Source organism: Ranitomeya imitator, chromosome 4, assembly GCF_032444005.1.
Source record: "Ranitomeya imitator isolate aRanImi1 chromosome 4, aRanImi1.pri, whole genome shotgun sequence".
Classification (NCBI taxonomy): Eukaryota; Metazoa; Chordata; class Amphibia; order Anura; family Dendrobatidae; genus Ranitomeya; species Ranitomeya imitator.
The window spans coordinates 353,739,728-353,766,562 of record NC_091285.1 but is presented as its reverse complement, the minus strand read 5'-3'; the positions used below and the strand labels follow the sequence as shown (position 1 = coordinate 353,766,562).

The 26,835-nt window shown below is 43.4% G+C and overlaps 1 protein-coding gene across 22 annotated transcripts in view; it reads right to left on the bottom strand.

Annotated features, from left to right (window-relative positions):
* LOC138676110 (mucin-19) overlaps positions 1 to 26,835 on the bottom strand; it is a 769,116-nt gene that overhangs the window by 337,494 nt on the left and 404,787 nt on the right. For all 22 annotated transcript variants that reach the window (XM_069765013.1, XM_069765031.1, XM_069765021.1 and 19 more), the window contains 2 exons: positions 24,160 to 24,399; positions 16,641 to 16,797 (listed from right to left, as the gene is read on the bottom strand). In XM_069765013.1, the coding sequence (XP_069621114.1) occupies positions 16,641 to 16,797; positions 24,160 to 24,399 (397 nt within the window). The remainder of the gene's footprint in view (positions 1 to 16,640; positions 16,798 to 24,159; positions 24,400 to 26,835) is intronic.

The window sequence follows — 26,835 nt, the reverse complement described above, 5'->3', positions numbered from 1 at the left end:
ACCATCAACGCGTTTCGACTTCAAATCTTAGTCGTGATCTGAATTTGAGGCAGAATGTTCATAATCAGGGCTGGACTGGCCATCGGGCAGTTCTGGCAAATGCCAGAAGGGCCGGTGCCAGTAGTGGGCTGCTGCACGTCGACTCACCCTTCCCCCCAGCACCGCCGCTGCCGCATTCAACTGTACCGGCATCTATGATGCCGGTACAGTTGAATGAAATGATGGAGGTGAGAGCGTCACCTGACGCCCCTCTCCCATCATTCCCCGCTCTGCCTCTGACACTGCGGGTGCGCGCGCACTCACCTTGTCCCAGGTAGTGCAGTGGCAGCTACAGAGACAGGAGCAGAGAGCACCGCAGGCACGAGGGAAGGTGAAGAGTGTTTTTTTTTTTACTGGACTGTGGGGCCATTTTAGGGGGGAGGAGAGATGTGGGCTCTGCTGTATACTACTATGTGGACTCTGCTGTATACTACTGTGTGGGCTCTGCTGTATACTACTGTGTGGGCTCTGCTGTATACTACTGTGTGGGCTGTGATGTATACTGCTATGTGGGCTGTGCTATACACTACTATGTGGGCTCTGCTGTATACTACTATGTGGTCAGTGCTGTATACCACTGTGTGGGCTCTGCTGTATACTACTATGTGGGCTGTGCTATACACTACTATGTGGGCTCTGCTGTATACTACTATGTGGGCTGTGCTATATCCTACTGTGTGGGCTTTGCTGTATACTACTGTGTGGGCTGTGCTATACACTACTATGTGGGCTGTGCTGTATATTACTATGTGGGCTGTGCTGTATACTACTATGTGGGCTGTGCTATATACTACTATGTGGGCTCTGCTGTATACTACTATGTGGGCAGTGCTGTACACTACTATGTGGGCTGTGCTATACACTACTATGTGGGCTCTGCTGTATACTACTATGTGGGCTGTGCTATTGTTTTTATTGCACCCATTTCTCAATATTCAAATGTTTCTGTATTTTGTTATCATTATTCTGATTATATATCTGGATATTGTGTTTCCGATATATTAATTTTTTAGTGTTGCTGATTTTGCACTAATAAACATACAATTTTATATGGTAATTTCTTTTTGAGTCACTATACTTCATTTCTTTTGGTTTCTTATATTTGAAGAAGTATCTCAGGGTATTTACCCCATCAGTCCTGGGTATTCCAGACGGGACTGTATTCTATGGCAATGGTATCTGTATCTGAGGTTTTGTTTCTTACTATGTGGGCAGTGTTGTATACTACTATGTGGGCTGTGCTGTATACTGCTACATGGGCTGTGTTATCTGCGACGTGGGTTGTGCTATATACTATGGAGGTATATTATGTTCTATTGGGGAGGCCATGTTATATACTATGTGGCTGTTATATACTATTGTGGGGGTATATTATATTCTATGGGGGAGGCTGTGTTATACTATGGGGGGCTGCATTATATTCTATGGGGGCTACATTATATTTTATGGGGAGGTGGGCTGTATTATATTCTATTGGGTGGCTGCATTATACTCTGGGGTGGCTGCATTATATTCTGTAGGGTGGTGGCTGCATTATACTGTATTGAGGATTAAGGGGAATACGTTATACTATATGAAGAACTATGGGGTGCATTATACTATGGGAAGTGAATTGTACTACATGGATAACTATGGCGGTGCATTATACTATATGGAGCACTATGAGGAGTGTATTATGCTATATGGAGGACTGAGCAGTGTATTTTAATATATGGAGTGCTATAGGGAGTGTATTATACTATATGGAGGACTGTGGTGCACATTATAATATATTGAGGACTATGGGGTGTATTTTACTAAACAAGTAATATGCTGCATATTCAGATTGTTTTTGCTGGAACAAAAATCAGATCGTTCTGTCCCATCATTATACCTCAGCTGGTGGAAAGAGGCCGGGAAACAAGTGTTGAACAACTTCAGTATTGTCGATCAAACTCATTTAGCGGCCTGAACTCAGAGCTTGTAAATACAACCGAAATGCTTTTGTGTGATGTGCAATATGTTAGCATTTGGGGCCCAATTTTAAACTTTGCCTAGGGCCCCACTTTGCCTAAAACCGGCCCTGCCTACAAGTGAACAAAGATATTATACAGTCACCATGTGACAAGTGGGCCTGTGTAACTTCAAATGCCAGGGCTGAATTTTAGACCCAGTCTAGCCTTGTTCACAATTAAATAGTGTTCTCAAAAGATTTCAACAGTGGCTATCTATAATATAACGCTGGGAGTGTCACTCTGTCCGAAGCCTTTATAGACTGTGCAAGCGTGATTTGCCTGTGCAGTCTGGACTCCACAGAGTGACGCAGCCGAGGAGATCGCGGTATGCGTAAGCACTGAACGCATACCGCAATCTCTCCGCTGCCTGCAGCTCTTCTTGTGTTCAGCAGTCACGTGGTACTGCTAATTAAAGTAATGAATATGGACGCATATTCATTACTTTAATGAGCAGTACCATGTGACCACTCAGCACTGGAAGGCGCTGCCGGATCAGGACGACTGAGAAGCAGGGACATGCCCAGATAGGGTGGGTATGACGGGGGAGGGTGAGCCATGCTATATTCACCTGTTCCCGTTCCACCGCCGTGCTGTGTCTTCTGCATCCTCTGGCTGTGACGTTCAGGTCAGAGGGCGTGATGACATGTTTAGTGCACGCCCTCTAACTGAACAGTCACAGTAAGAGGACCCAGAAGACACAGCGGCGCGTAGAAGTGCAACGGGTGAATATCGCAAGTGCTGGGGGCCTGAGCCAGCAGCGACACCGGCACCTGAACCTCATAGCGCGCCATGTCCCCTCCTGCTCAGGCTCCCGGCACCTCTCCCCCAGTTGTGAGAGGTGAGTATGTCATTTTTATGGAGCAGCATATGGGGCATATTATGCTATGGAGCATCTTGTGGGACCATCAACCTTTATGGAGCATTATATGGGGCATATTATGCTATGGAGCATCTTATGGGGCCATCAACCTTTATGGAGCAGCATATGGGGCATTTAATGCTATGGAGCATCTTATGTGGGCCATCAACCTGTATGGAGCAGCATAAGGGGCATATTGTGCTTTGTAGCATCTTATGGGGCCATCAACCTTTATAGAGCAGCATACGGGGCATATTATGCAATGGAGTGTCTTATGGGGGCCATCAATCTGTGTGGAGCAGCATACAGGGCATATTATACTATGGAGCATCTTATGCACCATCAACCTTAATGGAGCATTATATGGGGCATATTACACTATGGAGCATCTTATGGGGCCCTCAATCTTTATGGAGCAGCATATGGGACATATTATGCTATGGAGGGTCTTATGGGGGCCATCAACCTTTATGGAGCAGCATACGGGGCATATTACGCTATGGAGCATCTTATGGGGCCATCAACTTTTATGGAGCATTATATGGGGCATATTATGCTATGGAGCATCTTATGGGGCCATCAACCTTTATGGAGCAGCGTGTGGGGCATATTATTCTATGGAGCATCTTATGCGGTCGTCATTAACCTTTGTGCAGCATTATATGGGGCATATTTTTATATGGAGCATCTTATGGGGCCATTATTAACCTTTGTGCAGCATTATATGGGGCATGTTTTTGTATGGAGCATCTTAAGGGGCCCATCATGAACTTTATGGAGAATTATATGGAGCGTATTTTGTATGGAGCATCTGATGGGGCCAATCATGAACTATATGTAGCATTATATGGGGCATATTTTGTATGGAGCATCTTATGGGGCCAATCATGAACTTTAGGGAGCTCTTATGGGGCCCATCATGAACTTTATTGGAGCATTATATGGGCCATATTTTGCATGGAGCAACTTATGGGGCTCCTGATTCAATATGGATATTCAAAAACATTTAACCTACTGATGTATCAGTAAATATCACTTTTATTGGTATCTATTTTTATTTTTGAAATTTACCAGTAGCTGCTGCATTTTTCACCCTAGGCTCATACTCAAGTCAATAAGTTTTGCCAGTTTATGGGGGACAAAATTAGGGGTCGCGGCTTATACTAGGGATGGCTTATACTCAAGTATTTATGGTACCTATCCGGTATTGCCGTGGGGTCTCTTCAGGCAGGAGCCTGGGACATGAATCCTCCGTCGGAAATGGCGGATGCGTATTGTGCACTTCAGGTGCCATTTTATAAGTTACGTATCTAGGGATGAGGATTGTGGCCCAGGAGGGTTGTAGCGCTTTCCAGCGCCATTTTTACATACTGAATCTATATATAAAATACATCAGCAGAGCAATCCAGCCACTTTCTACTAAATATATATATATATAGAAAATATGTCAGCGCAGCAAGCCAGTGACTTTTTACTGCACATGACAGAATGGGGGTGCAGGATGGAAGCAGCACATTACAGAATTGGGGTGTAGGATGGGAGCAGCACATGACAGGATGTGAGCACCACATGACAGGATTGGGATGCAGGATGAGAGCACCACATGACATGATGGGGGCCCAGGATGGGAGCAGCACATAACAGAATGGGGGTGCAGGATGGGAGCAGCACATGACAAGATGGGGGTGCAGGATGGGAGCAGCACATGACAGGATGTGAGCACATGACAGGATGGGGATGCAGGATAAGAGCACCACATGACAGGATGGGGGCGCAGGATGAGAGCACCACATGACAGGATGGGGGTGCAAAATTGAAGTAGCACATACCAGGATGGGGGCAGCACATACCAGAATGGGGGCGTGGGATGGGAGCAGGTCATGACAGCATGGGGGTGCAGGATGGAAGCACCACATGACAGGATGGGGGCACAGGATGGGAGCAGAGCATGACAGAATGGGGCACAGGATAGGAGCAGCACATGACAGAATAGGGGTGCAGGATGAGAGCAGCACATGACAAGATGGGGGCGCAGGATGGGAGCAGCATATGACAGGATGGGGCACAAAATGATAGCACCACATGACAGGATTAGGGCGCAGGATGGAAGCAGCACATACCAGGATGGAGACCATATACCAATATAAATGCTCGCCACCCGGGCATAGAACGTGTTCAATAGCTAGTTTACATATAATTAACTTTACCTGCTCAGATAGTGTGGACACAATAATACAAAAAACACACATTTAAAATCAACATTTACATTTTTAGAATATAAAATATATATAGAGAGAGACTCAAACATATTCCTAGTAGCAAAGACAATTAATATTGAGTGATTAAATCATGTCTCGCATTTAAACCATGTGGAGTATGAGTGTCCAAAATATAAATCCAATAAGATTCTCTGTTTAATAATTTTTTTATGGTTTTCTCCTATATGGGGTTTATAGACTATTTCTATGCCATAGAATTTAAAATAAAATGTATTGCTCTCGTGTTCGATATGTTTCGATGCTGCTGAGATTCCCACAGCTGCAGTATTCGTAGCGTCTGAGAGATGTCGACAAATGCAAGTTTTCAAAGGACAGGTTGTACATTCCGTATATTGTAGTTCGCATTTGATGCATTTAATAACATATACAACATGAGCGGTGTTGCAATTAGTATAATCTCTAATTTTATGAGTAGATGAATTATGCATAGAGCGAAATTCTTTTGTTTTAACCGCATGTATTGTTCACATGTTATACAGCGGTTCGTCCCACATTTGAAGAACCCAATAGAGTCTAACCATGTTTTATTATTTTTGTTAAATGTATTATCTATTTGACTAGAAAATAAACTAGGAGATAAAATAGATCCCAAAGTGGGTGCTCGTTTAGCCACAAAACGTATATAATTTTTTAGAATTTCTCTGAGTTTAATGTCTTGATTTAACATTGGTATATATTTTTTAATAATATTAACAATTTCCTGATACTGTTTACTCTAATTAGGAGAAAATGTAATACCAATGTTAACATGTTGTTAGAAGTTTATAGAATAAAAGAACAATTTACAGTTTACTCAAAAATATACCTATAAAGAGAAAAAATCAGACTAACTGAACATTTTGCAGTAGTCTCTTAATTTTTGCCAGAGCTGTATATATATTGTAACAATGCCAGAAAGGCTAGTCTAAAATACTAGGTGTGCAGGCTTTGATTTCACCATTTTACACCCAGTGCTGAAAACAAATATGATGCGTAAATGTACTAATTTGCTCTAATTTTCAAGATCCGGAGGAGGTTGTAATTACTTATGACACCTTTCCTGTAGGCTTATGGAAAAATTGTGACTATTATTTCATCACCATTGTTGCATTGTTAGAAGCTAGTCTATTAATTGGGTGAACAATTTTTTTTGTGAGGCTCATCCAAACTCACTTTTAGCAAGATGACAAAAATGGGAGGAGTTGACTCAATCTTTGCAATTTGGGTCTGCTCATGCCAACTAAGCATGGAGAACAGAAAGTGGAGAAGAGAACTGTCTGATGACTTGAGAACCAAAATTGTAAACAAATATAAACAGTCTCAAGGTTACAAGTCCATCTCCAGAGATTTTGATGTTCCTTTATCCACAGTGTGCAATATAATCAAAAAGTTTAAAACCCATGGCACTCTAGCTAATCTCCCTGGACAGGGATGACCTTGACTGTATACTCCGGAAATTAATTATTTTTGCATTAGTGTATGATTTTATTACAATACTATATGGCTAAATTATTTTAATGCTGTTAGGTGGGTCACATTTAAAAAGTGTATGGTGGTTTAAATAGGCCAGCACCTTTCAACTTTGAGCTCAATTTTTGCAATTTTCATATATAAAAATGAATTGATTATTTCAGTTTTCTGTCATATTAGGATAAGTTCCCTCAATGAGTTTTTGGTGAGTTTTTGACATTGCCTTTTTCATACTTTTGCAGCGCAAAAAACACAGCATCTCACAATTCAAGCAAAGTGAGTTAGATTTATAGAAATCTCGTACCCACTGTACCTTTTGTTTTACTCAGTGGAAACGAAACTACAGTGTGTTTCTGAAATTCGCATAATGTCTTGCTCGTACACTGAGTCTTAAGTGCAGATTTTTCCCATAGAATTGCATTAGATGCGGAAAATCCGAGTGTAAAAAAACACATTTGCGTCCACACATGACTGTTTCAATAAAGTTTGATGAAATACCAGGAAGTATCAAAACAAAGCAACTTTATTTAAACCATGGCATACCAAATAGAGACAAAAATTGCAGCACCAAAAAAGTTAGAAAAACAGATGTAAAGAGACATACTAAAAAACACAATGAAAAAATGCATGCAACTTAATTTAGCATGTAGATGTAGAAAACTGTCAACATCAAAAATGCATCTAGTACTTATTGTGGAAATGTATCCCTAGTAGCAAATAAAGTCATATTTTATACCTATGTAGTTGGATCGCCCCCATGGGGCCGTGGGGTACTCGGTACCAGGTCCTTTGGTTCACAGGGGGATGTCACGGTGACTGACCCGGTCCGTGGCCCTGGGACGTCCATGTAAAAGGGAAAGGTTTTTAAAGGGATAAAGTTTGTGTTCGTGACGCCACCTGTGGTATTCAGTCAGGGTGACCGATGCTGCTTTAAGGGGTCCGCTGGGGTGATGTTATGGCAGCTAGATGGTATACCTTCCCACAGGTGAAGTATGTCCCCAGGGCTTCCCGGTGAGTAGATAGTGGATGGTGAGAGGCGCAGAGAAGAACGAGGACATAAGATTGCAGTCTCTTTACCTTTACTGAAGACTTCAGCAGCCACAGTCCAGGGCACCAGATCATAGGGCAGGCAGAGTCCGGCAGGTTTGGAGGCAAGTCCAGAGTCCCCTTGTCCAGGTGGAAATCAGTAGCCTTCCCTTGCTCTGTAGTGGTGCAGTCCCTTACTGCCTATGGCTTCACATAAGGGTCTCACAGATGTGGTGTCTCTCTCTCTCTGTCCCACATAGTCGGATAGGACAATACCCGTATGACTGGTGGCTTGAGGCTGTTTATAGTGACTCTAGCACACCCCGGCCTCTGAGGGGCTTCCTGGGTGTAGGTGCGGACAGGTAACCTGCAATTAGCTGTCCTGCCGGTCTCTGAAGTAAAGCATAAAGGTCCTTACTCCCTCGGTGTGCCGGCTACCGGGATTCTTCGCCTCAGAAGGAGGCAGCCTGTGTAGGGCTGGTCCCCTTCTGGTATCCTCTTCTTTGCTTTAACTTCCTTCACGCTCACTGCAATATCTTCGGCTTTCTGAATATGTCTTCCCAGGAGCTGCAGCACTTCAGGCTACACGGCTCCTCTGCTTCCTTTCCCTCTGTCTTTCTGACAGGAACTGAACTGACTTTCCCTACAGACCACCATTTATATATATTTATGGGGAGTGACCTAATAAATAGGAGCAGAAGCTCCCCCTGGTGGTCTGGAGTGTGAAATGTGTTGCATGTTTGTGATACATGGATGCAGTTATCCTTCTTTGCTTCCAAACGTAGCATCACTCTCCCCGAGAGGAAAGCAATACCACTGCGATGACCAGGGGCGCCGCATAGCATAAACATACAAAGAGAAAACAGGCTCATAAATAGAAATGTTGTTTTTTTTAACCCCTTCCCGACCTTTGACGCCACGTAGGCGTCATGAAAGTCGGTGCCAATCCGACCCATGACGCCTATGTGGCGTCATGGAAAGATCGCGTCCCTGCAGGCCGGGTGAAAGGGTTAACTCCCATTTCACCCGATCTGCAGGGACAGGGGGAGTGGTAGTTTAGCCCTTCACCCCCTCGTGGCTACGATCGCTCTGATTGGCTGTTGAAAGTGAAACTGCCAATCAGAGCGATTTGTAATATTTCACCTATTATAACGGGTGAAATATTACAATCCCCCGTGCTCCGTTCCACCCCTCCCGCGCTCCGATTCCCCCCCCGTGCTCCGATCCCCCCCACCGTGGTCCCCCCCCACCCCATCATACTTACCGAACCAGCCGGGGTCCCGTCCGTCTTCTCCCTGGGCGCCGCCATCTTCCAAAATGGCGGGCGCATGCGCAGTGCGCCCGCCGAATCTGCCGGCCGGCAGATTCGTTCCAAAGTGCATTTTGATCACTGAGATAGATTATATCTCAGTGATCAAAATAAAAAAAATAATAAATGACCCCCCCCCCTGTCACCCCCATAGGTAGGGACAATAACAAAATAAAGAAATTTTTTTTTTCCACTAATGTTAGAATAGGGTTAGGGGTAGGGTTAGGGGTAGGGTTAGGGGTAGGGTTAGGGTTAGGGGTAGGGGTAGGGTTAGGGGTAGGGTTAGGGGTAGGGTTAGGGTTAGGGGTAGGGTTAGGGCTAGGGTTAGGGTTAGGGTTAGGGGTAGGGTTAGGGGTAGGGTTAGGGCTAGGGTTAGGGTTTCGGTATGTGCACACGTATTCTGTTCCTCTGCGGATTTTTCCGCTGCGGATTTGATAAATCCGCAGTGCTAAACCGCTGCGGATTTATGGCGGATTTACCGCGTTTTTTTCTGCGCATTTCACTGCGGTTTTACAACTGCGATTTTCTATTGGAGCAGTTGTAAAACCGCTGCGGAATCCGCACAAAGAAGTGACATGCTGCGGAATGTAAACCGCTGCGTTTCCGTGCAGTTTTTCCGCAGCATGTGTACAGCGATTTTTGTTTCCCGTAGGTTTACATTGAACTATAAACTCATGGGAAACTGCTGCGGATCCGCAGCGTTTTCCGCAGCGTGTGCACATACCTTTAGAATTAGGCTATGTGCACACTGTGCGGATTTGGCTGCGGATTGGCCGCTGCGGATTCGCAGCAGTGTTCCATCAGGTTTACAGTACCATGTAAACATATGAAAAACCAAATCCGCTGTGCCCATGGTGCGGAAAATACCGCGCGGAAACGCTGCGTTGTATTTTCCGCAGCATGTCAATTCTTTGTGCGGATTCCGCAGCGTTTTACACCTGTTCCTCAATAGGAATCCGCAGGTGAAATCCGCACAAAAAACACTGGAAATCCGCGGAAAATCCGCAGGTAAAACGCAGTGCCTTTTACCCGCGGATTTTTCAAAAATGGTGCGGAAATAGCTCACACGAATCCGCAACGTGGGCACATAGCCTTAGGGATAGGGTTGGAATTAGGGTTGTGGTTAGGGTTGTGATTAGGGTTATGGCTACAGTTGGGATTAGGGTTAGAGGTGTGGGGGGGTTAGTGTTGGAGTTAGAATTGAGGGGTTACCACTGTTTAGGCACATCAGGCACATCAGGGGTCTCCAAACGCAACATGGCGCCACCATTGATTCCAGCCAATCTCGTATTCAAAAAGTCAAATGGTGCTCCCTCACTTCCGAGCCCTGACGTGTGCCCAAACAGTGGTTTACCCCCACATATGGGGTACCAGCATACTCAGGACAAACTGCGCAACAATTATTGGGGTCCAATTTCTCCTGTTACCCTTGTGAATCTAAAAAAATGCTTGCTAAAACATAATTTTTGAGGAAAGAAAAATGATTTTTTATTTTCACGGCTCTGCGTTGTAAACGTCTGTGAAGCACTTGGGGGTTCAAAGTGCTCACCACATATCTAGATAAGTTCCTTGGGGGGTCTAGTTTCTAAAATGGGGTCACTTGTGGGGGTTTCTACTGTTTAGGCACACCAGGGGCTCTGCAAACGCAACGTGACACCCGCAGACCATTCCATCAAAGTCTGCATTTCAAAAGTCACTACTTCCCTTCTGAGCCCCGACGTGTGCCCAAACAGTGGTTTACCCCCACTCATGGGGTATCAGCGTACTCAGGAGAAACTGGACAACAACTTTTGGGGTCCAATTTCTCCTGTAACCCTTGGGAAAATAAAAAATTCTGGGCTAAATAATTATTTTTGAGGAAAGAAAACGTATTTATTATTTTCACGGCTCTGCATTATAAACTTCTATGAAGCACTTGGGGGTTCAAAGTGCTCACCACACATCTAGATAAGTTCCTTTCGGGGTCTAGTTTCCAAAATGGGGTCACTTGTGGGGGGTTTCTACTGTTAAGCCACATCAGGGGCTCTGCAAACGCAACGTGACGCCCACAGAGCATTCCATCAAAGTCTGCATTTCAAAACGTCACTACTTCACTTCCGAGCCCCGGCATGTGCCCAAACAGTGATTTACCCCCACATATGGGGTATCAGCGTACTCAGGAGAAACTGGACAACAACTTTTGGGGTCAAATTTCTCCTGTTACCCTTGGGAAAATAAAAAATTGCAGGCTAAAAATCATTTTTGAGAAAATAATTTTTTTTTTTTTTCATGGCTCTGCGTTATAAACTTCTGTGAAGCACTTGGGGGTTCAAAGTCCTCACCACACATCTAGATTAGTTCCTTTGGGGGTCTAGTTTCCAAAATGGTGTCATTTCTGGGGGATCTCCAATGTTTAGGCACACAGGGGCTCTCCAAACGTGACATGGTGTCCGCTAATGATTGGAGCTAATTTTCCATTTAAAAAGCCAAATGGCGTGCCATCCCTTCCGAGCCCTGCCGTGCGCCCAAACAGTGGTTTACCCTCACATATGGGGTATCAGCGTACTCAGGACAAACTGGACAACAATATTTGGGGTCCAATTTCTCCTATTATCCTTGGCAAAATAGGAAATTCCAGGCTAAAAAATCATTTTTGAGGAAAGAAAAATTATTTTTTATTTTCATGGCTCTGCGTTATAAACTTCTGTGAAGCACCTGGGGGTTTAAAGTGCTCAATATGCATCTAGATAAGTTCCTTGGGGGGTCTAGTTTCCAAAATGGGGTCACTTGTGGGGGAGCTCCAATGTTTAGGCACACAGGGGCTCTCCAAACGCGACATGGTGTCCGCTAACAATTGGAGCTAATTTTCCATTCAAAAAGTCAAATGGCGCGCCTTCCCTTCCGAGCCCTGCCGAGTGCCCAAACAGTGGTTTACCCCCACATATGAGGTATCGACGTACTCGGGAGAAATTGCCCAACAAATTTTATGGTCCATTTTATCCTACTGCCCATGTGAAAATGAAAAAATTGAGGCGAAAATAATTTTTTTGTGAAAAAAAAGTACTTTTTCATTTTTACAGATCAATTTGTGAGGCACCTGAGGGTTTAAAGTGCTCAATATGCATCTAGATAAGTTCCTTGGGGGGTCTAGTTTCCAAAATGGGGTCACTTGTGGGGGAGCGCCAATGTTTAGGCACACAGGAGCTATCCAAACGCGACATGGTGTCCGCTAACGATGGAAATAATTTTTCATTCAAAAAGTCAAATGGCGCTCCTTCCCTTCCGAGCCTTACCATGTGCCCAAACAGTGGTTTACCCCCACATGTGAGGTATTGGTGTACTCAGGAGAAATTGCCCAACACATTTTAGGATCCATTTTATCCTGTTGCCCATGTGAAAATGAAAAAATTGAGGCTAAAAGAATTTTTTTGTGAAAAAAAAGTACTTTTTCATTTTTACGGATCAATTTGTGAAGCACCTGGGGGTTCAAAGTGCTCACTATGCATCTAGATAAGTTCCTTGGGGCGTCTAGTTTCCAAAATGGGGTCACTTGTGGGGGAGCTCCAATTTTTAGGCACACGGGGGCTCTCCAAACGTGACATGGTGTCCGCTAAAGAGTGGAGCCAATTTTTGATTCAAAAAGTCAAATGGCGCTCCTTCCCTTCCAAGCCCTGCCGTGCGCCCAAACAGTGGTTTACCCCCACATATGAGGTATCAGCGTACTCAGGACAAATTCTTCTGCTGCTGTGAAGCACCTGAAGGGTTAATAAACTTCTTGAATGTGGTTTTGAGTACCTTGAGGGGTGCAGTTTTTAGAATGGTGTCACTTTTGGGTATTTTCAGCCATATAGACCCCTCAAACTGACTTCAAATGTGAGGTGGTCCCTAAAAAAAATGGTTTTGTAAATTTCGTTGTAAAAATGACAAATCGCTGGTGAAATTTTAACCCTTATAACTTCCTAACAAAAAAAAATTTTGTTTCCAAAATTGTGCTGATGTAAAGTATTCATGTGGGAAATGTTATTTATTAACTATTTTGTGTCACATATCTCTCTGGTTTAACAGAATAAAAATTCAAAATGTGAAAATTGCGAAATTTTCAAAATTTTCGCCAAATTTCCGTTTTTATCACAAATAAACGCTGAATTTATTGACCTAAATTTACCACTAACATGAAGCCCAATATGTCACGAAAAAACAATCTCAGAACCGCTAGGATCCGTTGAAGCGTTCCTGAGTTATTACCTCATAAAGGAACACTGGTCAGAATTGCAAAAAACGACAAGGTCTTTAAGGTCAAAATAGGCTGGGTCATGAAGGGGTTAAAGCAAAAACAACAATATTATTGAATTGCTCTAGCACTTTTATGGCCTTCCAGCTATACCTCTAGCCATCCATTTCTTTTCCCTCCAACATCATAGAAAAACATCAGCGTGAAAGTGATGCAAGAACTGATCCCATAGATTTTGGCGTGTTGTACTGGTCCTAAAGCCAATATGTAAAAACTGATCCCATTGATTTCTGTGTGCCGTAATGGTACTAAGGCCAGTTAAAAAAAACCCTTTGCATTCATCAATTTTCAATCTGGCTTTTGATGACAGACCTGTGCGTAATGTGCAACAGCCTGATATTCTTCGCAATGATGAACACTGTTGTGAATTCTGTTGTTGGGCTCCCTCCTGTGGTCATGAATGGTACTTCGGCTGGTTCTGTCCATGGACTTCCTCTGGTGGGTGTTTCTGAGTTTCCTTCCACAGGTGACGAGGTTAATTCGTTAGCAGGCTGCTCTATTTAACTCCACTTAGATCTTTGCTCCATGCCACCTGTCAATGTTCCAGTATTGGTCTAGTTCACTCCTGGATCGTTCTTGTGACCTGTCTTCCCAGCAGAAGCTAAGTGACTGCTTGTTTTTCTCTGGTTTGCTATTTTTCTGTCCAGCTTGCTATTTTGATTGTTGTCTTGCTTGCTGGAAGCTCTGGGACGCAGAGGGAGCGCCTCCGCACCGTGAGTCGGTGCGGAGGGTCTTTTTGCGCCCTCTGCGTGGTCTTTTTGAAGGTTTTTGTGCTGACCGCAAAGCTACCTTTCCTATCCTCAGTCTGTTCAGTAAGTCGGGCCTCACTTTGCTTAATCTATTTCATCTCTGTGTTTGTATTTTCATCTTTACTCACAGTCATTATATGTGGGGGCCTGCCTTTTCCTTTGGGGAATTTCTCTGAGGCAAGGTAGGCTTTATTTTTCTTTCTTCAGGGCTAGCTAGTTCCTTAGGCTGTGCCGAGCTGCATAGGGAGCGTTAGGCGCAATCCACGGCTATTTCTAGTGTGTTTGATAGGATTAGGGATTGCGGTCAGCAGAGTTCCCACGTCCCAGAGCTCGTCCTTTATTATCAGTAACTATCAGGTCATTCCGTGTGCTCTTAACCACCAGGTCCATTATTGTCCTGACCACCAGGTAATAACAGAACACTATTGTACATACAGGCTTATTCAAAGAAACAGAGGACTGTTTTCCTGGTCAATTTCCAGACCTTCCTTTTTTATTTATACAGAAAAAAGCTGTACACTTGGTTTGGTGTAAAAGTGGCATAACACAGAATTGATGGTCAATGCTGCAAACAAGACTATACAACCATGTGTTTGGACACCCATTGTTGTGGCAGACATCCAGAGGGGGATTATGAGAAGCAAGAAAAAATCAATATAGAAATTAGCCTAGCAGGCAAACATTGGCAGTACAACATATGAATGAGTACTGAAATTGTTTTACTTACAACCATATTAACTGTCAATAGTGCAAGATTCAAATTATAGGGATGAACAAAAGCATCTGGCATAATTGAATTGGTCACTAGACATGATCATTGATTGACTATTCGAAATACATTATATCTATTGAAACATGGTCCCAAATAGCTTGGTTTGTGAATTTGCATAATAGGTACTGTGAAAATTCACACAAGCTACACCATTTCATTAGCCAAATATTTGTGCTTAGAATGCAAATATGGATATGAAGATTGTGGGTCCAATATTCTTCAATCAAAATACGAACAGTAAAGTACATGATCATATTGGCGCAAATAGATAAGTATGAGCAAAAATCACAGTAGTGTTTTCTGCAACACACCTCATTTAAATTATATGAGAAATTCTATATCTTACTCTGCGTGCAGAATTATTAGGCAAGTTGTTTTTTGGATCACATGATACTTTTTATACATGTTGTCCTACTCCAAGCTGTTCAGGCTTGAGAGCCAACTACCAATTAAGTATATCAGGTGATTTGCATCTCTGTAATGAGGAGGGGTGTTGTCTAATGACATCAAAACCCTATATAAGGTGTGCTTATTTATTAGGCAACTTCCTTTACTTTGGCAAAATGGGTCAGAAGAGAGATTTGACGGGATCTGAAAAGTCCAAAATTGTGAGATGTCTTGCAGAGGGATGCAGCAGTGTTGAAATTGCTAAACTTTTGAAGCGTGATCACCGAACAATCAAGCGATTCATGGCAAATAGCCAACAGGGTCACAAGAAGCGTGTTGGGCAAAAAAGGCGCAAAATAACTGCTCATGAATTGAGGAAAATCAAGCGTGAAGCTGCCAAGATGCCATTTGCCACCAGTTTTGCCAAGGTGTGCGATACTCAGGGACTTGGCCAAGGTAAGGAAGGCTGAAAAACAACCACCTTTGCACAAGAAACATATGATAAAACGTCAAGACTGGGCCAAGAAATATCTTAAGACTGACTTTTCAAAGGTTTTATGGACTGATGAAATGAGAGTGACACTTGATGGGCCAGATGGATTGGCCAGAGGCTGGATCAGTAAAGGGCAGAGAGCTCCACTCTGACTCAGACGCCAGCAAGGTGGAGGTGGGGTACTGGTATGGTCTGGTATCATCAAAGATGAACTTGTGGGACCTTTTTGGGTTGAGGATGGAGTGAAGCACTCCCAGACCTACTGCCAGTTTCTGGAATACAACTTCTTCAAGCAGTGGTACAGGAAGAAGATGGTATGGTTCAAGAAAAGCATGATTTTCATGCAGGACAATGCTCCATCACATGCCTCCAACTACTCCACAGCGTGGCTGGCCAGTAGAGGTCTCAAAGAAGAAAAAATAATGACATGGCCCCCTTGTTCACCTGATCTGAGCCCCATAGAGAACCTGTGGTCCCTCATAAAATGTGAGATCTACAGGGAGGGAAAACAGTCCACCTCTCGGAACAGTGTCTGGGAGGCTTTGGTGGCTGCTGCATGCAATGTTGATCGTAAACAGATCAAGCAACTGACAGAATCTATGGATGGAAGGATGTTGAGTATCATCATAAAGAAAGGTGGCTATATTGGTCACTAATTTTTTTTTTGTTTTGTTTTTGAATGTCAGAAATTTTGTGCAGTTATATTGGTTTACCTGGTGAAAATAAACAAATGAAATGGGATTATATTTGGTTTTTATTAAGTTGCCTAATAATTCTGCATGGTAATAGTTACCTGCACAAACAGATAACCTCCTAAGATAGCCAAATAAAAAAAAACCCACTCCAACTTCCAAAAATATTAAGCTTTCATATTTATGAGTCTTTTGAGTTGTTTGAGAACATAGTTGTTGATCAATAATAAAAATAATCCTCTAAAATACAACTTGCCTAATAATTCTGCAGGCAGTGTAAACAGATTCCATTACAATTTCATAACTTAGATTTGGTACTTACGACAAAGATCTGGGTTACGCCAGTTAGTACATACTCCTACAGCAATACAGGCATGAGCATAGTTGGAAACAGATGTACAGAACCCAAGGTATTTTCCTTCCATGTCACCTACACATGCTTCTCTCATACAGGATTCATAATAAGATGTTGGATCAACCTAAATGAAAATACATGTTATTCTATGGTAGACGAAACATGTGTGAGTAATGAAGCTAACTGTATGCAAAATACACCGTGTCCCAAATTATTATGCAAATTGGATTTAAGTGTCATAAAGATGTAATTGTTTTGCTTTTCAAATAATCTCATGGATGGTATTGTGTCTCAGGGCTCAATGGATCACTGAAATAAACCTTAAACACGTGTGATAATTAGTTTTCCAGGTGAATCTAATTAAAGGAAAACTACTTAAAAATTATGTTCCACATTATTAAGCAGACCACAGGTTTCAAGTAACATGGGAAATAAAAAGGATCTCTCTGCTGCCGAAAAGCATCAAATTGTGCAATGCCTTGGTCAAGGGATGAAAACATTAGATATTTCCCGAAAACTTAAGCGTGATCATCGCACTGTTAAGAGATTTGTGTCTGATTCTGAGCACAGACGTGTTTGTGCTGATAAAGGCATAATGAGGAAGGTTTCTGCCAGGCAAGTTCATCGGATTAAGAGAGCAGCTGCTAAAAAGCCATTACAAACCAGCAAATAGATATTTGAAGCTGCTGGTGCCTCTGGAGTCCCTCGAACCTCAAGGTGTAGGATACTTTAAAGGCTTGCTTTGGTTCATGAACTTACTATTCGGCCACCCCCAAACAGTGTTCATAAGCAGAAACGGTTGCAGTGGGCCCAGACATATATGAAGACTAATTTTCAAACAGTCTTGTTTACTGATGAGTGTCGAGCAACCCTGGATGGTCCAGATGGATGGAGTAGTGGATGATTGGTGGATGGCCACCATGTCCCAACAAGGCTGCGACGTCAGCAAAGAGGTGGATGAGTCATGTTTTGGGCCGGAATCATGAGGAAACAGATGGTAGGGCCCTTTAAAGTTACTGAATAAATGAAAATGACATCTGCAAAGTACATAGAGTTTCTGACTGACAATTTTCCTCCATGGTATAAAAATCAGAAATGTGCCTTCAGGAGCAAAATCATCATCATGCATGACAATGTACCATCTCATGCTGCAAAGAATACCTCTGAGTCATTGGCTGCTATTGGCATAAAAGGAGATAAACTCATGGTGTGGCCACCATCTTCCCCTGACCTCAACCCTATAGAGAACCTTTGGAGTATCATCCAGCACAAGATCTATGAGGGTGGGAGGCAGTTCACATCAAAACAGCAGCTCTGGGAGGCTATTCTGACTTCATGCAAAGAAATACAAGCAGAAACTCTCCAAAAACTCACAAGTTCAATGGATGCAAGAATTGTGAAGGTGATATCAAAGAAGGGGTCCTGTTGTGAATTCTGTGGCTGAATTCACTCCTGTGGTCACAAGTGGAACTGCAGCTTCTGAGCTTCCTCCCTCAGGTGTTCTGGTGAGCTCGTTAACTGCTTCATTACTTAACTCCGCCTGATGCTGCTATCCTTGCTCCTTGTCAATGTTTCAGTGTTGGATCTGAGCTTCTCCTGATTGTTCCTGTGACCTGCTGCTCTGTATAGCTAAGTGCTTTTTGCTTTTTTGTTGCTTTTTTTCTGTCCAGCTTGTCTTTTGTTTTGCTGGAAGCTCTGAGACGCAAAGGGTGTACCGCCGTGCCGTTAGTTCGGCACGGTGGCTTTTTTTTGCCCCCTTTGCGTGGTTTTGCTTTAGGGTTTTTTGTAGACTGCAAAGTTCGCTTTACTGTCCTCGCTCTGTCCTAGAATATCGGGCCCCACTTTGCTGAATCTATTTCATCCCTACGTTTTGTCTTTTCATCTTACTCACAGTCATTATATGTGGGGGGCTGCCTTTTCCTTTGGGGAATTTCTCTGGGGCAAGTCAGGCCTATTTTTCTATCTTCAGGCTAGCTAGTTTCTTAGGCTGTGCCGAGTTGCCTAGGTAGTTGTTAGGCGCAATCCACAGCCGCTTTTAGTTGTGTTTAGGATAGGATCAGGTTTGCAGTCTACAGAGTTTCCACGTCTCAGAGCTCGTTCTTGTATTTTTGGGTATTTGTCAGATCACTGTGTGCGCTCTGATCGCTAAGCACACTGTGTTTCTGGATTGCCTTCATAACACCTGTCATTAGCAAACATAACAGTACAAGGAGCCAAACTAATGATTCTCAATAGAGGGAAAGAAAAAGTTCTGACATCATTTTTTTTTTTTCTGCTCTGTGTTCACTTTTTTTTTTTTCCCCTAGACATTTGGGTGATTCTGGACACAGGTGTGGACATGGATATTCAGGGTCTGTGCTCTTCAATGGATAATCTCGTTATAAATGTACAAAAAATTCAAGATACTATTGATCAGAAATCTATGTTAGAACCAAGAATTCCTATTCCTGATTTGTTTTTTGGAGATAGAACTAAGTTTCTAAGTTTCAAAAATAATTGTAAGCTATTTCTGGCCTTGAAACCTCATTCTTCTGGTAATCCTATTCAACAGGTTTTGATTATTATTTCTTTTTTGCGCGGCGACCCTCAAGACTGGGCATTTTCTCTTGCGCCAGGAGACCCTGCATTGAGTAGTGTCGATGCGTTTTTCCTGGCGCTCGGATTGCTGTACGATGAGCCTAATTCAGTGAATCAGGCTGAGAAAAATTTGCTGGCTTTGTGCCAGGGTCAGGATGATATAGAAGTATATTGTCAGAAATTTAGGAAATGGTCAGTACTCACTCAGTGGAATGAATCTGTGCTGGCAGCTTTGTTCAGAAAGGGTCTCTCTGAGGCTCTTAAGGATGTCATGGTGGGATTTCCTATGCCTGCTGGTTTGAATGAGTCTTTGTCTTTGGCCATTCAGATCGGTCGACGCTTGCGCGAGCGTAAATCTGTGCACCATTTGGCGGTACTGCCTGAGGTTAAACCTGAGCATATGCAGTGCGATAGGACTATGACTAGAGTTGAACGGCAGGAATACAGACGTCTGAATGGTCTGTGTTTCTACTGTGGTGATTCCACTCATGCTATTTCTGATTGTCCTAAGCGCACTAAGCGGTCCGCTAGGTCTGCCGTCATTGGTACTGTACAGTCCAAATTCCTTCTGTCCATTACCTTGATATGCTCTTTGTCGTCGTTTTCTGTCATGGCGTTTGTGGATTCGGGCGCTGCCCTGAATCTGATGGATTTGGATTATGCTAAACGTTGTGGGTTTTTCTTGGAGCCTTTGCGGTGTCCTATTCCATTGAGAGGAATTGATGCTACACCTTTGGCCAAGAATAAGCCTCAATACTGGGCCCAGCTGACCATGTGCATGGCTCCTGCACATCTGGAAGTTATTCGCTTTCTGGTGTTGCATAATCTGCATGATGTGGTCGTGTTGGGGTTGCCATGGCTACAAACCCATAATCCAGTATTGGATTGGAATTCCATGTCGGTATCCAGCTGGGGTTGTCAGGGGGTACATGGTGATGTTCCATTTTTGTCGATTTCGTCATCCACCCCTTCTGAGGTCCCAGAGTTCTTGTCTGATTATCAGGATGTATTTGAAGAGCCCAAGTCCGATGCTCTACCTCCGCATAGGGATTGTGATTGTGCTATCAATTTGATTCCTGGTAGTAAATTCCCTAAAGGTCGATTATTTAATTTATCCATGCCCGAACACGCCGCTATGCGCAGTTATGTGAAGGAATCCCTGGAGAAGGGACATATTCGCCCATCGTCATCACCACTGGGAGCAGGGTTTTTCTTTGTAGCCAAGAAGGATGGTTCGCTGAGACCGTGTATTGATTACCGCCTTCTTAATAAGATCACTGTTAAATTTCAGTATCCCTTGCCATTGTTATCTGACTTGTTTGCTCGGATTAAGGGGGCTAGTTGGTTCACTAAGATAGATCTTCGTGGTGCGTATAATCTGGTGAGAATCAGGCAAGGAGATGAATGGAAAACTGCATTCAATACGCCCGAGGGTCATTTTGAGTATCTGGTGATGCCGTTCGGACTTGCCAATGCTCCATCTGTGTTTCAGTCTTTTATGCATGACATCTTCCGTGAGTATCTGGATAAATTCCTGATTGTTTACTTGGATGACATTTTGATCTTCTCAGATGATTGGGAGTCTCATGTGAAGCAGGTCAGAATGGTTTTTCAGGTCCTGCGTGCTAACTCTTTGTTTGTGAAGGGATCAAAGTGTCTCTTCGGTGTGCAGAAAGTTTCATTTTTGGGGTTCATCTTTACCCCTTCTACTATCGAGATGGATCCAGTTAAGGTCCAAGCCATCCAGGATTGGATTCAGCCGACATCTCTGAAAAGTCTGCAAAAGTTCCTGGGCTTTGCTAATTTTTATCGTCGCTTCATCTGTAATTTTTCTAGCATTGCCAAACCATTGACCGATTTGACCAAGAAGGGTGCTGATTTGGTTAATTGGTCTTCTGCTGCTGTGGAAGCTTTTCAGGAGTTGAAGCGTCGTTTTTGTTCTGCCCCTGTGTTGTGTCAGCCAGATGTTTCTCTTCCGTTCCAGGTCGAGGTTGATGCTTCTGAGATTGGAGCAGGGGCGGTTTTGTCACAGAAAGGTTCTGATTGCTCAGTGATGAAACCATGTGCTTTCTTTTCCAGGAAGTTTTCGCCCGCTGAGCGTAATTATGATGTGGGCAATCGAGAGTTGCTGGCCATGAAGTGGGCATTCGAGGAGTGGCGTCATTGGCTTGAAGGAGCTAAGCATCGCGTGGTGGTATTGACTGATCATAAGAACTTGACTTATCTCGAGTCTGCCAAGCGCTTGAATCCTAGACAGGCCCGTTGGTCATTATTTTTTGCCCGCTTCGACTTTGTGATTTCGTACCTTCCGGGCTCTAAAAATGTGAAGGCGGATGCTCTGTCTAGGAGTTTTGTGCCCGACTCTCTGGGTTTATCTGAGCCAGCGGGTATCCTCAAGGAAGGAGTCATTGTGTCTGCCATCTCCCCTGATTTGCGGCGGGTGCTGCAAAAATTTCAGGCGAATAAACCTGATCGTTGTCCAGCAGAGAAACTGTTCGTCCCTGATAGGTGGACTAATAAACTTATCTCTGAACTTCATTGTTCGGTGTTGGCTGGTCATCCTGGAATCTTTGGTACCAGAGAGTTAGTGGCTAGATCCTTCTGGTGGCCATCTCTGTCACGGGATGTACGTACTTTTGTGCAGTCCTGTGGGATTTGTGCTAGGGCTAAGCCCTGCTGTTCTCGTGCCAGTGGGTTGCTTTTGCCCTTGCCGGTCCCAAAGAGGCCTTGGACACATATTTCGATGGATTTCATTTCTGACCTTCCCGTTTCTCAAAAGATGTCAGTCATTTGGGTGGTCTGTGATCGCTTTTCTAAAATGGTCCATCTGGTGCCCTTGGCTAAATTGCCTTCCTCCTCTGATTTGGTACCTTTGTTCTTTCAGCATGTGGTTCGGTTGCATGGCATTCCTGAGAATATTGTTTCTGACAGAGGTTCCCAGTTTGTTTCAAGGTTTTGGCGAGCCTTTTGTGGTAGGATGGGCATTGACCTATCCTTTTCCTCGGCCTTCCATCCTCAGACTAATGGCCAGACCGAACGAACCAATCAGACCTTGGAAACATATCTGAGATGTTTTGTTTCTGCAGACCAGGATGATTGGGTGTCCTTTTTGCCGTTGGCTGAGTTCGCCCTTAATAATCGGGCCAGCTCGGCTACCTTGGTTTCTCCATTTTTTTGCAATTCTGGGTTCCATCCTCGTTTCTCTTCAGGACAGGTTGAGTCTTCGGACTGTCCTGGTGTGGATTCTCTGGTGGATAGGTTGCAGCAGATCTGGACTCAGGTAGTGGATAATTTGATCTTGTCCCAGGAGAAGGCTCAGCTTTTCGCTAATCGCAGACGCCGTGTGGGTCCCCGACTTCGTGTTGGGGATCTGGTTTGGTTATCTTCTCGTCATATTCCTATGAAGGTTTCCTCTCCTAAATTTAAACCTCGTTTTATTGGTCCGTATAGGATTTCTGAGGTTCTCAATCCTGTGTCTTTTCGTTTGACCCTCCCAGACTCCTTTTCCATACATAATGTATTCCATAGGTCGTTGTTGCGGAGATACGTGGCACCTATGGTTCCATCTGTTGAGCCTCCTGCCCCGGTTTTGGTGGAGGGGGAATTGGAGTATATTGTGGAGAAGATTTTGGATTCTCGTGTTTCTAGACGGAAACTCCAGTATCTGGTTAAATGGAAGGGTTATGCTCAGGAAGATAATTCCTGGGTTTTTGCCTCTGATGTTCATGCTTCCGATCTTGTTCGTGCCTTTCATGCGGCTCATCCTGGTCGCCCTGGGGGCTCTGGTGAGGGTTCGGTGACCCCTCCTCAAGGGGGGGGTACTGTTGTGAATTCTGTGGCTGAATTCACTCCTGTGGTCACAAGTGGTACTGCAGCTTCTGAGCTTCCTCCCTCAGGTGTTCTGGTGAGCTCGTTAACTGCTTCATTACTTAACCCCGCCTGATGCTGCTATCCTTGCTCCTTGTCAATGTTTCAGTGTTGGATCTGAGCTTCTCCTGATTGTTCCTGTGACCTGCTGCTCTGTATAGCTAAGTGCTTTTTGCTTTTTTGTTGCTTTTTTTCTGTCCAGCTTGTCTTTTGTTTTGCTGGAAGCTCTGAGACGCAAAGGGTGTACCGCCGTGCCGTTAGTTCGGCACGGTGGTTTTTTTTTGCCCCCTTTGCGTGGTTTTGCTTTAGGGTTTTTTGTAGACTGCAAAGTTCGCTTTACTGTCCTCGCTCTGTCCTAGAATATCGGGCCCCACTTTGCTGAATCTATTTCATCCCTACGTTTTGTCTTTTCATCTTACTCACAGTCATTATATGTGGGGGGCTGCCTTTTCCTTTGGGGAATTTCTCTGGGGCAAGTCAGGCCTATTTTTCTATCTTCAGGCTAGCTAGTTTCTTAGGCTGTGCCGAGTTGCCTAGGTAGTTGTTAGGCGCAATCCACAGCCGCTTTTAGTTGTGTTTAGGATAGGATCAGGTTTGCAGTCTACAGAGTTTCCACGTCTCAGAGCTCGTTCTTGTATTTTTGGGTATTTGTCAGATCACTGTGTGCGCTCTGATCGCTAAGCACACTGTGTTTCTGGATTGCCTTCATAACACCTGTCATTAGCAAACATAACAGGGTCCTATGTTAACATGTAACTTGGCCTGTTAGGATGTTTTGGAGTTAAATAGCTTTTTTGGTCAGTGAATGTGACCTCCTAATGCTGCAAATTCCACAAATGAGCATTTTCAGTTCTTTAAAACATCTCAAATGTGTAGAAATTCTACTGTGCCTAATAATTTGTAACAGTGCATTTTGAGTTTTTATTCATTTTGGAGATTATACTGTTATCATTGGGAGGTTTCTTCAATAAAATTTGATGTATACTCTAACAGGTGATCACTTTTTAGGATGATCACTTAAAAATCCACAAGAAAATCTTACTTTTGAGTGGCAGTCTTTGAATGCAGCATCTTTTATTATTTGACATTTTCTCTGTGCCCGGGGTTTGCAGTAAGGATTAATATCACATGGGAATTTTTGAGCTTCTGTGTCTAAACAAGTTGAGACTTCATTCCAGCTGTAACCCATGTCTACTGCTCTTGTTACCTTGATGCCATTTCTTGCTGTGAAATCATCCTTCATATCACCATTACTGTTTCCACATAATCCAGCAACTTTATTCTGTATTAAAGATAGCAAGCAAATTACTGTGTAAAATGTAGATCAAACATCTTTGTTATTATTTTATACTGTATAGATGGACATATTCCAATTCTTTGCAATTTTACAATGAGGAACATTTTTGTAAAATGGTTGCACAATTTTTACATGCAGTTGTTCACAGATTGGTGAACCTAACCTGACTATCTTTTCTCCTGAGAGGCTCTGCCTCTCTAACATGCTTGTTTTATATATAGTCAAGGTACATAATAAAAACTGACCCTGCAACTGTTTTTCATCAGTACCACATAATTGTCCTGCCATTTGTTAAAGAGATTATGTCAGCAGGGCTTTACTATTTAATCTCAGAGCAACATAATATAAGGGAAGAAAGCCTGATTTCAGCAATGTGTCACTTATTAAGTTGTGTGCTGCAGTTTCAATACAATCAGTGTTTTATCAACAGGAGATTCCAATCAGTTGTTTTGTGAGTGTCTTTGTATGCTTGTAGTTTTTTTTATCCCTGTCTGTTTCCCCTGTCTGTCAGGTTTTGTGTTATCTTATACACTCCTGTCACTTTACTCCCTGGATAGGGGAGGAACAGATCAGCATGCATATTGGAGCATAGCAAGGTACGAGACCCCAGCATCTCCACCATCACAGGTAATCTGGTGAACAGGGATAGCCTAGGGTCCTCGTAGCTTGAGGGACTGGGAAGGAGCTCATTGCCCTGGGAAAGCCCAGTACAAAATTGTGACATCAGCACTCTGACCACTGTTATATCTATAGCAGAGAAAACAGAGATTAAAACTACACCAAGTAGTCCAATATGTGAAATCAGGCTCTCTGCCTCTACAGCATGCTGCTCTCGGATTACATAACAAAAATCTGTTGACTGTTTCTCTTTAACACTATCCCAACATTTTAGATGCTTTTTAATTCATCTACTTTATTATTATCAGCATAAACCTGGTTTAGTTTAAAAGTCCAGTCATTTTTACTGAAACAAAAATTTTACTTTTAACATTTCTAATGGGAAAATAATTGGTTTTACTGCTGCCAACATATCATTCACAAAGCTGGTATACTGCACACCAAATCTAGTGCCGGCACTCACAGCGCTTGGGTGGCTCTCCTGCTCATAGATTTCCACTACATGACCTATCTGATGATCACCAGTAAAGTGACCGATATATAGGTGTGTGCACTGCGTACCCATGATATTCATAGTCAGGAGCCTGCTGAAACCGTAGTGATCAGGCAGAACACTTATTCCAGCAGTTTAACCACTTAAAAGCTACAGTCAACAGTTACAGAGGCATTTAATTTGTAAGATAGAGGGAAAAGGCTTCCTCTGAAAGCCCAATGTCTGCTATGACATAACGTGGGGGTGCAGATGCATTGTCATTATAAAAGTGTGGGAGGGCATTGCTACCATATTAATCCTACTATTAGACTCTGGCTGGTTTTAATAGTATATTCTCGTGTTGACAGGCATAAAACACTGCTGTACAGATGTAGTTTAGTGTATTATATGAAGACTCAAGCTCATTAAGTTAAAATTCTCTAGCGAGACTAATATAAAAAGTAAAACAAAGAATAATAATAAATAATCAACATATCATAGGCACGCCAAAATGACACAATTAAAAACACAACCCATCCCCCACAAAAAAAACAACATATGACTAAGTTGTCTAGAAAATTAAATAATGATGGCTTTTTAAACATAGTAACAAAATTAAAAAAAATAGCTGTATCTCTAAGACATCATTACATAATAACATAGTTAGCAATTCCAAAAAAAAAGACATTTGTCCATCCAGATCAGCCTATAAAAAATATCATTCACATGTCAGGTTTTTTTTTTAATCCATGTTTCATCGGTGTTTATGAGCGAAAATCAGCAATAGTAGTTAAAATAAATAGTCCTGCTCTGTGTATTAGAGCTACTCATAGTTTTTACTTTAACCCCTTAATCTCATATGACGTTCTATCCCGTCGAGGTGACCTGGGACTTAATTCCCAGTGATGGGATGGTATGTCATATGCAATCGGACGCACTCACGGGGGGAGCGCAGTCGATCGCGGCCGGGTGTCAGCTGACTATCGCAGCTGACATCCGGCACTGTGTGCCAGAAGCGGTCTTGGACCGCTCCTGGCACATTAACCCCCGAAACACTGCGATAAAACATGATTGCAGCATTCCGAGAGGCATAGGGAAGCATCGCGCAGGGAGGGGGCTCCCTGCATGCTTCCCTGAGACCCTCGGTACAAGGCGATGTGCTCACCTTGTACCGAGCGTCTCCTCCCTGCAGGCCCCAGATCCAAAATGGCCATGGGGTTACTTCCGGGTCCTGCAGGGAGGTGGCTTACAAGCGCCTGCTCAGAACAGGCGCTGGTAAGCCTGCAGCCCTGCTTGTCAGATCGCTGATCTTACACAGTGCTGTGCAGTGT